The sequence below is a fragment of the Rana temporaria genome, chromosome 1 (genome assembly GCF_905171775.1).
Source record: "Rana temporaria chromosome 1, aRanTem1.1, whole genome shotgun sequence".
Taxonomy (NCBI): Eukaryota; Metazoa; Chordata; class Amphibia; order Anura; family Ranidae; genus Rana; species Rana temporaria.
Genome location: NC_053489.1, coordinates 389,547,411 through 389,560,464, shown reverse-complemented (window position 1 = coordinate 389,560,464; position 13,054 = coordinate 389,547,411). Strand labels below are relative to the sequence as shown.

Genomic DNA, 13,054 nt, shown 5'->3' with positions numbered 1-13,054 from the left:
TCCGCTCGGGCCTACACACGGCCAAACATGTCTGCTGAAACTGGTCTGCGGACCAGTTTCAGCAGACATGTTTGGTCGTGAGTACGGGGCCTTACTTTTAAATATATTCTGTAAATTGATGCATTATTGATTACAGGGCTGCATTAGGTTATGTCTTTTATAGCCGCCTAGAGCTTATCTTTACCAATAAATATTTTCTTCTTTTGTTGAGGATATGTTGTAGTAATTAAATGTGGGACAGCATAAAAAGTATCTAGTCCCTCTATAGTGTTGGCTCCTTCTTTCACTTTTGCTATAAAGATAAAGGGTTTCAGAATATGACTGCATAAATCCTAATTTTGGTATTTGATATTTTGGTCCCTGCAGTGTGGGTCAGCTGAGTATATGGCTCCTGAAGTAGTCGAGGCATTTAATGAAGAAGCATCAATATATGACAAGCGCTGTGACTTGTGGAGTCTTGGAGTGATCCTTTACATCATGCTAAGTGGCTATCCACCATTTGTAGGGCGTTGTGGCAGTGACTGTGGTTGGGATCGAGGAGAGGCCTGCCCAGCTTGTCAGGTAATATTTTGCCAAGTTTTCAAATTAAAATGTTAGTATCTAACTTTGCTCTTTCTCTGAATTGTCTTTCTTACAACTTCAACAGAACATGCTGTTTGTAAGTATTCAGGAAGGAAAGTATGAATTTCCAGATAAAGACTGGGCTCACATTTCATCTGGTGCCAAAGATCTGATCTCCAAATTGCTACTTCGAGATGCCAAAAAGAGACTAAGTGCAGCACAGGTGTTACAACACCCATGGGTACAGGGGGTAAGTCCTTTGGTTTTAAGTATCATATAACAGCTACTTCTCAGATTTAACCTATGTTTGGTCACCCAAAAATATGGGGTTGGAAAGGGGTGTACTTCTAGGGGGATAATTTAAGTAAGTTTCCTAGTCTTCCATGCTTCTGCTTATTTTTTTGTAAAATCTTTATTTGTGAATGGCAAAGTATTACATCACAAAACACGTTGTCATAGGCATTTGCAGCAAACAGTATGCCAACCATTTTCTAGATGATATAAAAAAAAGAGAACATTTAAAACAGACAAACAAACAATTACATTGTGACCCAATGTCCTAATGGGCATAAATTAGACTCGGAAACCAGGTGGCGAGCCGGAGGTGGGGTCTCCTCCTGCTTAGGGAACACACAAAAAAAACACCATAGCAGGAAAACAGAAAAAGGGGGGACGAGTCACCCCTAACTTCTCACCTACAAATAAAGGCGGATGTCCTCTGAAGAGGAGTGAGGACTTGAGGGGGGCCACCATAGACCTCCAGCTTACCTCCCCGTATACGACACTGGCCGGTCCCCATGTAATTTGAGATATCCGCACCAAGGTGGCAAAAAGACATGCCTGTCCCCCGCGGGGGTCAGACTGCCCCCCGACGAAGGAGTCCCGTGTCCGTCAGACTGGCCGGCACTCCCCAGGCCCACTTGTCACCTGGTGTGTCACCAACTAGTTCATTTATGGTCAGGTGACCAATCGAAAGAGACAGAGAAAACCAGTAAAAAAAGGGGGGAAAGGAAAGGGAATTGGATCAGTTGGAACATACCTGGATTCACACGTCCAGCTCCTCCACCACGTCACATGTCTCCATCACATTGCTGTATGTTAACTGGCTGAAAAGGAAACGTCACAGCACCTCCCGCCCACCTCTAGTTGCTTAAGTAGGCCAAAACAGTTTAGCTAAGAGCTCTGTGTCAAATTAGGGGGCCTGAGGTCTTCGCGTAAGGGAAGGGTCCTCCAGTTCCATCAGTGCTACGTCCAGACTCGAAGTACCCTGGGTCTAAAACATATGTTGCCCAGGCCGACCAGGTGTTGGAAAAGCGCTACCGTGCATTCCTGCAGGTGGTGATCCAGTCCTCTGCCTCCCCCTATTTCACCAAACTTATGGATCCATTCTCCCTGCTGGGAACTTGCGGACGTTTCCAATATATAGGATAGTAGCCGCTTTTCTGCGTTCAGTAAGTGGGGCAGTACACTCCTTCTGTACTGGCTCACTGGCATGGGAGGAATGTGTAACAGAAAGTGAAGCAGGGAGAGAGGGACGTCCAGGTCTAGAATTGCCTTAATCTGGGACTGTATGTCCTCCCAATAGGGTCTGATCACTGGACAGTCCCACCTTTGCAGGAGTGTACCCCTGTAGCCACAGTCCCTCCAGCACTGGTCTGATGTGGATGGGTAGATCCTAGCTAGGTCCGCTGGAACCCAGTACCAGCGCGACAATATTTTATAGTTTGTTTCCTGGGTCTTGGAATCAATGGAACTAGATCGGGTGAATTGGTATAGGTGTGACAATTGGGTCGGGGTGAAAACCGTCCCTAGATCCTGTTCCCAGGTCCTAACGAATGTGGGTTTCTGCGTAGAGGCCGTAAAGCTAAGTAAGCGGTAAAGTTCAGAGATCATGTGTGGGATTGGTTCCTCTTCTATAAAGAGGCGTTCAAAGGGTTTGAGCGTAGAGATATCCCGTATGGAGTCCCTGTGAGTCACAAAGAAATGGTGTAATTGCCTGTAGCACCAAAAGTCCATGGGAAAGCTTCCGTTCCCCGAGTGTCTTCAGGGGCAAGAGTTTACCATCCTGCAGAAGCTTACCACAGCTAGCGCTACCATCCTCGACCCAGGGCCTGGAAAAGGCCACTTGTTCCTCTAGCGGGAACCACAAAAAGCCTCCCGATGGGAGGGCGGGGGAGCTGTGGCCAAAGCCAGTTCAGCATTAGCCAATCCCAGGTTCCTAAGGCCTGAGCCGTCAGTGGGGAAGTTAAAGGGGTTGTAAAGGAATTTACAGAAGTCGCTCTATTTCTTCTCTGTTCTGTTAACTTCCTGCTTGTCTGATTGTTACTGACCACCGTGAAGGGAGGCTTTACTGCGGTGGTCAGTAACGTGCTCACCCCCTCCTGGGAACTACATCTGTGCGGCAGGACGCTCTCTATGTGTTAGAGACTTCAAGGAGGTGTGAATTACTGGGCGTGCCGCAATGCATACTGGGAAATGTAGTTCTTACATGAACAAACGATGCAAACCAGGAAGTGAATTAGAGAACAGAAACTAAAATGCCGGAGGTGATATAGATGAAGGAATATAATAGGTATTTACTCGTTTTTTAACAGAATCATTACACTATTCTGTCTGTCTACCTTGCAGACATTAGTTTTAGGCAAAAAAATGTTTTCCTTTAGTGACCCTTTAAGTCAGACAGCCCCCTGTGTTCTCAGGTCAACTACAGGGCGTAAGATCAGTTTGGAGTTAGTGTGGAAGCGCCAATTTAGTATCCTCTGGAGGACGATTGCCCTATGATACCTTTGAATATCTGGGAGCTCCAGACCCCCCGCTTCCCTCGAGCTTGTCAACAACCTAAGCGCAATTCTCGGTCTCTGTTCGTGCCGTATAAATTTTGATATCAGACTGGACACTTGGGCGAAAAAACCTCTAGGGAGGGACATGGGTATCATCTGCATGTAGAACAGTATGCGTGGGAGGATGTTCATCTTTACTACGGCCGTCTCCCCATCCAAGTAAAGGCTGGCTTAGTCCAATTGGCCAAGTCATTTTTCACAGTGGCTAGCAGGGGGGGAAATTGACAGCATAGAGTGTGTCAAATTTTATCTGTCAACCGGATGCCTAGGTATTTTCGGGGATGACTTAGCAAAGGGAAAATGGGAAGGCCGTTTGCAACCGGTCAGTTAGGGCGGTGTCCGGATGGGAAGTATCTCAGATTTTGCGTAATTTATTTTAAAATTAGAAAGCAACCCAGACATCCATGGTCTAAAATACCCTGCATTTCTCCTCTGTGCTGTACTTGATGTAGTGCAGTGCAGATCGCAGTGCAGATCGCAGTGCACATAACATTCTTTCCCAGCCTCCATGGCCGGGGAAAATGTCAACTGGGACATACATGTCACTTATGGGTCAGGAGCAAGATGAGGAGGATGGCGGACACCTCCCTCCCCTCTAGCCAGCAGCACCTGCTATGCCGGTCCCAGGCCTGCAGATAGGCAAGCGGAGCCTGGGATACATGGGGGGGGTGGCGGTACTGGTGTGTGTGTAGTCGCCTGAATGCTTCAATCTGACAAGTAAACCCTGCTGCTTGCTCACAGCAGGGCTGTATGTTAAAAAAAGAAATTAAAAAAAGAACTGCCTGCCTGGTGCACGAAACTGCATGTCCCAGGCAATATGAATTGTGTACAGAAACAGAAAAAAGCAGGCGCCACTTAGAAAAACTGCAGACTTTAATATAAAAGTAACATCAAAGCACTCACATAGAAGTAGTAGTATGCAGGCATGTAGATGAGGTCCTAGTGACAGTCAGTTCACAACCGCAATCTGTAGTCCCTTGTAGCTGTGGAATCCATTCGCTGTGCTTATGCTGCTAATGGGAGAGCGTGTTCCCGGTTCGCCGACAAGCGGTTTCCGGATAAGTCTCTTTTTTCTGTTTCTGTTTCATGCTTTGGAGTCTGGCTTCGGCTCCCCACGCAAGGCTGCCCAGAATAAAAGGACTGCTCTCTCACTCCAGAGCTATATTGCTCAAAGGACTTTTTTAAAGGAAAAATATTCATACTTCTGTTAGCATGCGCCATTATTGTATATAATATAAATTGTGTATCCCTGGCAACAGTTAAAATCATCATTGTATAAACATTGTATGCGTGTAGCAAAATAATAATACTTTTTTATTATATAAATATGTTCAGTAGATGTAGAATAGCTGTTAGCCTGCTAATGTAATTTGCTTGTACCTTCTAGTAGGTGAGCTGATTGTTTACATTGATTTTTTTTTCTCCTTTATCACAGTGTGCACCAGATAATACACTCCCCACCCCAAGCATACTTCAAAGGTAGTATTTGATTGTTTTTTATTAGTATTTAATGAGGTGCTTTCTGTTGTGGGAAGGTCTTTTAGAGACATGTATAGTTGTATCTTAATCCGGAAGCCAGCCATCGATGGAGCAATTTTCTTTCCCACAACCACTTGATTCCCCAATTAACATAGTCAGTGTTGATGGGTGAATCACTCTTGCAGAACAATTGTGTTCTCCAGCCTGGGGAACAGCCGCTACCAATAATTGCATGTAAAATGCAATTTTACATGCAGCGGAAGGCTGGTTGTACCCAATTTGATTAGCCTGAGTACATTCAGCCTGCCCATACATGGTACATGGTTCAAATCACGTCCGGTTCCTGCTGAACTGGCTGAGATTCAAATAGTCTATGGCTGGCTCAAAGCGGAGTTCCAGTGCAGCTGCTGACTTTTAAAAAACACTCACCTGTCCCAGGATCCAGCAATACAGCCGTCCGAACCCTCAGCTCTGTCCCCAGCGCCAGCATTGCAAGTGTGGGCACCCGGCTGTGACAGCTTACAGCTTCACAGCCTGGTGCGCACTGCGCCTCCCCATGGCCGGGCACTCTTCTGTGACCTGTGACGTGGCCTAGAAGATTTGCAGGGAGGGAGGGGGAGAGGAGAACTTCCGCTTGAGCCGCCGTGACGCCTGAGTGGAAGTGGGAGCAGGTACCTGTCAAAAATAGGTGGTCATCTGTTTCAAAATGGCCCAGAATACAGGCAATTGGGTCAACAAGCCATTTACAGTGCTGATCACCTAAGCCCAATACTGCTTTTGTTTGAAATGACGCTATGAAAGGCAGATGAGGGTCCTTATAAGGTGTTCACATCTGCTGAAAGAGGGATTCATTGGAGAAATAAAATAGGATGGTAAACCCAGTGCTGACTAAAAGTTGGTTTGTGCAATGGTAAAAGGAACATCTCTTGAGCGGACCATAGAATATTTTCCCATGCCTTTAATAGGGCTTAAGTCTTTCCTCCCATCTCTGCCTACACATTTGCATGAATTTAATCAAGAATTTGTCTAGTATCTGAAAGTAGGTGGAAGAAATTGGGCTCTTCGTAGTACTATCATGGACTATCGGGTCTAGCAATAGAGTAAGGCAAGATATTTTGTTTTTTGCAGTGCATGTTTCAACTAAAGGTATTTAACCATATCCTGCCTGGCCTATAGCAGAATAACGGCCGGGCGGTGCTTCCGTTATCCTGACTTGACATAATATGATATCTTTCAGGATAACAGCCGGGGCGCGCAGCAGGGCGATCAGTTTGACACACTGCAACACCGCTCTCGGTAAAGAGTCTCTGATGGAGACTCTTCACCGCGTGATCAGCCGTGTCCAATCATGGCTAATCGGTGTTAACAGGAAAAGTGGTTTATCGGCTTTTCCTCACTCGTGCGACTAGAGGAGAGCCGTTCGGCGTGCCCTCTTGATGAGGGGTGGGGTCTGCGCTGATTGATTATCAGCACAGACCCCCGCGGATGCCCACACTGGACTACCAGGGATGACGGTCAGTGCACATACAGATTTGTTTAGCAAAAAATAATAATGCAGAGGTGATTAAATACCACCAAAAGAAAGCTCTATTTGTGGGAACAAAATTATAAAAATGTTGTTTGGGTACAGTGTAGCATGACCGCACAATTGTCATTTAAAAGATGACAGCGCTAAAGGGTGAAAATTGGCTTGGGCAGGAAGTGGGGGGGGGGGGGGGTTGTGCCTGGTATTGAAGTGGTTAAAGAACTACATCTTTAAATTTAAAGGCATATCTCAAATTTGATATATTGCAACATACCAGTCCTTTGATCTGGCAGCTGCATTTGTTTCGTTTTTTTTAAGCTTGGATCATTTTCAGCCCTTCTCATTTACCGTACTATAAGATTTAAAGAAAGCATAAACGTCCTTAAATTTATTGCTGTAATCTACTAAAATCACTAGAAGTGAGATCTACAGGATTAAACAATGAAAATGAAGGGGGGGGGGGGGGGAATGAATTGTTATGGTTTGTGGTTAGTAGACATACAATTATGTTTTTAACAGTTCCTAATCAAAGAAGTTTCACCGATAACATGGTTCTACGTACTATATCTTGAGTATTTGAGCAACTTGGCATTGAAGGTGCATTTCCCACTATTTTGCAGAATTTCGTTTCAAAATTGACATGAACCTTCTATCATCTAATCTATTTTTAGTGACACACTTGCTCTACCAATTATCAATTCCATTTGGCAAAATTAAGGGCCAAATCCTCAAAAGAGATACGACGGAGTAACTGCTGTTACTCCGTCGTATCCCTGGTCCTAACTATGGAACTGATCCACAGAATCAGTTTCCCATAGTTAGGACGAAGATCCGACATGTGCAATTGAATTACACTGTCGGATCTTAGGACGCAGTACCGCATCCGCCGCTGGGGGCATTTCGCGTCGAAATGCCGCCTCGGGTATGCAAATTAGGACTTACGGAGATCCACAAAGCTTTTCAGGTTCGTTTTTTCTCCGTAAGTTTTATTTTGCAAACGCAAAATTAGGGCTGCTTTTACAAGGTGTAAACTGTTTACACCTTGTAAAAACAGACCTTTCTTGCTCGCGACGCGATTTTTTTTAAATTTTAAATTTTTTTTTTGGCGCCGTATCTTTTTTTTTTACCCGACGCAACTTTATTGTCCCGTCGCAATCCACAAAGCCCGACGTAACGTAATTTCGCGCTATGCACGTCGGAAAAATGACGTCACGAGCATGCGCAGTACGGCCGGCGCGGGAGCGCGCCTCATTTAAATGGGAATCGCCCCCTGGAGAAGAGGAACGCCTTGCGCCGGCCGGATTTAAGTTACACCACTCAAAATTTCTAGGTAAGTGCTTTGTGGATCGGGCACTTAAGGCCTAATCCTCAAAATCCTGGCGCAACGTAACTTTTTCCATTTAAGTTACACCGCCGCAAAATCTCTAACTAAGTGCCCGATCCACAAAGCACTTACCTAGAAATTTTGAGTGGTGTAACTTAAATCCGGCCGGCGCAAGGCGTTCCTCTTCTCCAGGGGGCGATTCCCATTTAAATGAGGCGCGCTCCCGCGCCGGCTGTACTGCGCATGCTCGTGACGTCATTTTCCCGACGTGCATAGCGCAAAATTACGTTACGTCGGGCTTTGTGGATTGCGACGGGACAATAAAGTTGCGTCGGGTAAAAAAAAAGATACGGCGCAAAAAAAATAAATTTAAATTTAAAAAAAATCGCGTCACGAGCAAGAAAGGTCTGTTTTTACAAGGTGTAAACAGTTTACACCTTGTAAAAGCAGCCCTAATTTTGCGTTTGCAAAATAAAACTTACGGAGAAAAAACGAAGCTGAAAAGCTTCGTGGATCTCCATAAGTCCTAATTTGCATACCCGAGGCAGCATTTCGACGCAAAATGCCCCCAGCGGCGGATGCGGTACTGCATCCTAAGATCCGACAGTGTAATTCAATTACACATGTCGGATCTTCGTCCTAACTATGGGAAACTGATTCTGTGGATCAGTTCCATAGTTAGGACCAGGGATACGACGGAGTAACAGCAGTTACTCCGTCGTATCTCTTTTGAGGATTTGGCCCTTAGTTAGAGATTTTGCGGCGGTGTAACTTAAATGGAAAAAGTTACGTTGCGCCGGGATTTTGAGGATTAGGCCCTAAATACCTGACAGCAACTTTAGGCTCCATGTATCCGTTTGGGATGTGAGACACCTAGTTATCTATGTTCAGGCAGAGCCTCTGATTGGCTGGATCTTTCACCTTTTTTAACAGCACCTACAGTATGTGACCCACTATTGCCACCTTGCTTTGGATTGACAGCTGAAGGGAGTAGGCATTGCTTTTAGGCATAGGACAGCGTTGCCCTTTAGGTAAGGGCACTTGGGAAGGGTGTAAAATCTTTTTAAGAATAGGAGAGGATTTTGGTCCATTGTAATGTTTTACCTAATGCTTTTAAAGTATGTTATAGTTAGTTGTATATATTTACTTCCTAGCATGTCATTAAAAGTCTGACTTCTTGCAGGAACAGTAGTGCCAAAGACCTGACCTCGTTTGCTGCAGAAGCTATAGCAATGAATCGTCAGTTAATGGAGCAAGAAGAAGAGCAGCAGATAACAGACTGTTCTGTGGCGTGCCCCACTGTGGTGAAAGCTTCATCTGGCTCCATGCACCTCTCCCCTCCTTCTGATTCTATGTTGGCCAGGAGGCGACAGCAAGGGAAGAGTTTCTCCTCGAAGTATAGCACTTCTTATTGTCAGTGATTGAATGCAAGTCGGGCCTTTATTTTGCACAGCTATATGAGCACCTGGTACTGATTGGCTTGTTAGAGGGTGTTTTATGAATGTATTGTAATTTGTACAAAGACTTGAACATATTTTATAATCAAAGTCTTTACTTGCATAATGAATGTTTCTGAAAGCTGAATATTTTTTGCAATAGTTATTTTCCAAAACATTGGAAAAGATGGTTGTTTGGAGGTTTGTGGGGGTAAAACTGTGAATGAAATGGCATTTGACCAAGTTATAGAATTTATCTAGTAAGGTTTATGTAAACCCCAATGCTTAAACCACAGATGCTGTTGCACTTCCTTTTAATGTCAAAAAGTTACATTTTATATATATATTTTTTTGTCTGCAATCATACCAGGTGATTCTACCAGCATGGTGTATACTCTGACACTTCTTTTCCTAGGGTGATAACACGCACTTATTTCAGTTGCCATTCTCTCACCCCTTCCTGCGTGCTCCCGAGTTGGACTACAAGCAGCCACACTGACACACAGTGTGCTAGCACATTCTGCCATAGCCATTTAAGTAAAACTGTGAAGTTCAGTTGCTGCTGCAGCACATGCATGTCCACGGGACATTTGTACAAAGTTTACAGGATATGCTCAGTACAGGAGACAAAACCATGAACAAAGTAAGCGGAAAATATTTTGTAAACTGTACCTTTTGTACAGTGGTTCTAAAACTGGTCATACTTGCTTAAGTTGGGTCTCATTTTTACTAATGTTATATTTTCAGATTACAGCATTAATGTGTGTAGAACATGAGATAAACTTCCAGTAGATGCAGGGAATAAAAGTGGTTATATGAAGACCGCAGGCATGCAATTGCAGTTATTATATAATTGGATTGCTTTCCACACCAATGATAGGTGATTCATTTTAACGAGATGTGGGTCTCTTTGTCATCCCATCTATATGTAGTGCCTGCCCGCTGTTTTTTTTTTGTGGTTGTCTAGGTCTATTCTTGCTGCTAGTCATCCCATATAGTGCCTTCCCCCATCATATTTAGAGAAAAGTCATATTGGATATATTTCCAAAAATGGATGCCAAGTACAGCAAGTTGGCTCTTGAGAGCAAGAATGCATATGTAGTGCTAGCAGCAAAAAAACTACTCAATATAAGTACTCCAGACTGCAAAAACTGATTTATGGATGTAGCTGATGGGTCCCAGCTCCTTTGTAAAAAGAAAAACAATGGTCTTAAATACACCAGCATACTCAGAGGGAAAGGAAAATCAAAAAAGAAAGTTCTGTTAACATGCATTTTACCATGTTGGGTCTTCTTTAGTGTTTTTGTTGATACAAGGACTTTATTGATAAACTACCAATTTCCCTTTGCCTTGCAAGTGCTAAGACATTTTTTCCTTTTTTTCCCTGGACATTTCAGGATAATCATATTCAAAATTGTTCCTTACTGGCTTAAAATTGTTTGGTTGCCAAAATGAGTCCTTCTAATGTCAGACCATTTTTTTTTTTTTTCTGTGATTCTCGTTCAAGGTCTGATTTAGTACCCCTTAGGTCTATAAATATTGACCCTTTCACAATAAAAGCCAAAAACTAAAGCAAAACTAAACCCAAAAACGCTAAGGCCCCTTTCACACGGGGACGGATCCGCTTTCAGCGGTCCGCCAGCTCAGCCAGAGATCTCTCCGCAGATCTCCGCTGAGCTGGCAGATGACAAGTCCCTCTCTGTTCATGGAGAGATCTGATGAAAACAGACAGCATGTCATCCAAGCTCATCCGATCTGCCATGGACTGATCGTGCCGTATCGCCATCTGTCTGATTTGATAGGGTCTGATGTCAGTCTCCGCTGACATCCGACGCTCCATAGAGATGTATGGAGCGGCCGCTCGGGTCTGCCAACAAAACTGACATGCGGACCTGAATGGTCCGACAGTGTGAAAGGGGCCTTAATCAATATGTTGTAGCGTATTAATCACTGGATGTGGTGGCTGCATTTGTTTATTTTTTCGTCAGTCAGTGAAGAGGGTTGTGATAGACCAGGGATCCTCAAACTACGGCCCTCCAGCTGTTGCACAACTACACATCCCATGAGGCATTATAAACCTCTGACATTCACAGAAATGACTAGGCATGATGGGAATTGTAGTTCCTGAACAACTGGAGGGCTGTAGTTTGAAGATCCCTGTGTTAGATGGACTAGTAGATTTAGATGGACTTAACATATGTGACATACAGTTTAAAGTCAAGCTAACACTTATTAAGCACTTACAGCAATGTTTTTTTTTCCTTTTGTGGTAAAGGTCTTGCATGAATAAAAGCTGACAATTCTAAGCACTACTGTCAGTGTTAAATAGTTTGTCTCAACATTTTAACTGCTATCTTTACTGGAAAGCACGGTCTGTTAAAGGAAGTTGAAAAACAGCCTCAAGGCTGGGTTCACATCTCTGACGGATGCAGCTCGCAGCAGGGGTCCGACATGTCGCTGTTCTCTGTTTCAGGGACGCATCAGGGCTGAATTTTTGCATGAATTCAGCCCTGAAACTGAGCCAAAGACTCACAGGGCTCCTGTGCAATCCGCTCCGAAGCCACCACAGAGATATGTGAACTGGTTCCATAGAGCCATAGAGTCAAAATCTCCTGTGATGCGAATTGCATCCAATTTTCACTAGTGTGAATCCAGCCTAAAGAGGTGTGAGCCCTGGTTCACACTGGGTACGATTTGGAACGATTTGAGATGCGATTTGACATGTCAAATCGCATCTCAAATCGGCGGCAATTGTCGGCAATGGCACTGTCCTAATCAGTGCGACGCCGCATCTGCGATTTCAAAAAGTAGTTCCTGTACTACTTTTTGCGATTTCGGCCGCGATTTACATTAAATTGCGGCCGAAATCGCGGCAAATCGCGGCCGCGAAAATTTACCGCGATTTTGAATTCGCAGCAGTGTGAACCTAGCCTAAAACCCAAAAACAAAATTCATTAAATTGCATTTATGCATTCTTAGATGTGGGGGCAAAATGCTTTATTTTTATTTTATTTATTTTTTTCAGCTTTTTTCAGTCTGTTATTTTCCAACTTACTTTGACAGACCAAGCAGCCACACATAGTAGCAATTAAAAAGTTGAGACAAGCCTCAACCACTGAGAGGGGTGATTACCAAATTCCCCAAAAATTGAGATGCTGTGTAAAATCTACATAGAAAGCAGATGATTTGCAAATCTCATAAACCCATATTATTCACAATATAAAATTGAAAACATATCAAATGTATAAACTTTTATAAGGTAATTTTAAAATTGATGACAGCAACACATCTCAGAAAAGTTGGGACAGATCAATGTTTACCACAATGTAGCATCCTCTCTTTTAACAACACTCTGTAAACATCTGGGAACCGAGTCCAATTGCTGGAGATTTGGAGGAGGAAAATTGTCACATTCTTGCCTGATATTGTATTCTAACTGCTCAACAGTCCTGGGTCTTCTTTGTCAAAACTTTTTTTTTTCCAAGATGCACCAAATATTTTGAATTGGTGAATGGTCTGGACTGCAGACCGGTCTGTTAAGCACCTGGACTCTTCTACTATGAAGCCATGCTTTTGTCATAAATGTGGTATGCAGTTTAGCATTGTCCTGCTAAAATATGCAAGGCCTTTCCTGAAAAGGACATCATGTGGATGGGAGCATATGCTGCTCTAAAAACCAGGATATATTTTTCACAGAATCATGCTGGTTTCTAATGCAGTGCTGTCTGAGGGTCTGAAAATCACAGGCTTCCAATCTTGCGTTTTGGCTTTCTCCTTTGCACACAGAGATTTTTCCAGATTCTCTGAATCTTTTGGTAATATGTACTGTAGATGATGATTTATTTAAAAGAGAAATGGGGCCAATGCTTTTTTTGGCTATACTTCGCCT

The 13,054-nt window shown here is 43.8% G+C and overlaps 1 protein-coding gene across 1 annotated transcript in view; it reads left to right on the top strand.

Moving 5' to 3' along the window:
* Positions 1–10,513, top strand: part of LOC120912131 (MAP kinase-interacting serine/threonine-protein kinase 2-like) — a 237,520-nt gene extending 227,007 nt beyond the window's left edge. The window contains 5 exon segments of the mRNA XM_040322579.1: positions 367–561; positions 647–811; positions 4,837–4,880; positions 8,913–9,110; positions 9,112–10,513. Of these exon segments, the coding sequence (XP_040178513.1) occupies positions 367–561; positions 647–811; positions 4,837–4,880; positions 8,913–9,110; positions 9,112–9,154 (645 nt within the window). The 3' untranslated portion in view covers positions 9,155–10,513.
* Positions 10,514–13,054: the final 2,541 nt, after the last annotated feature.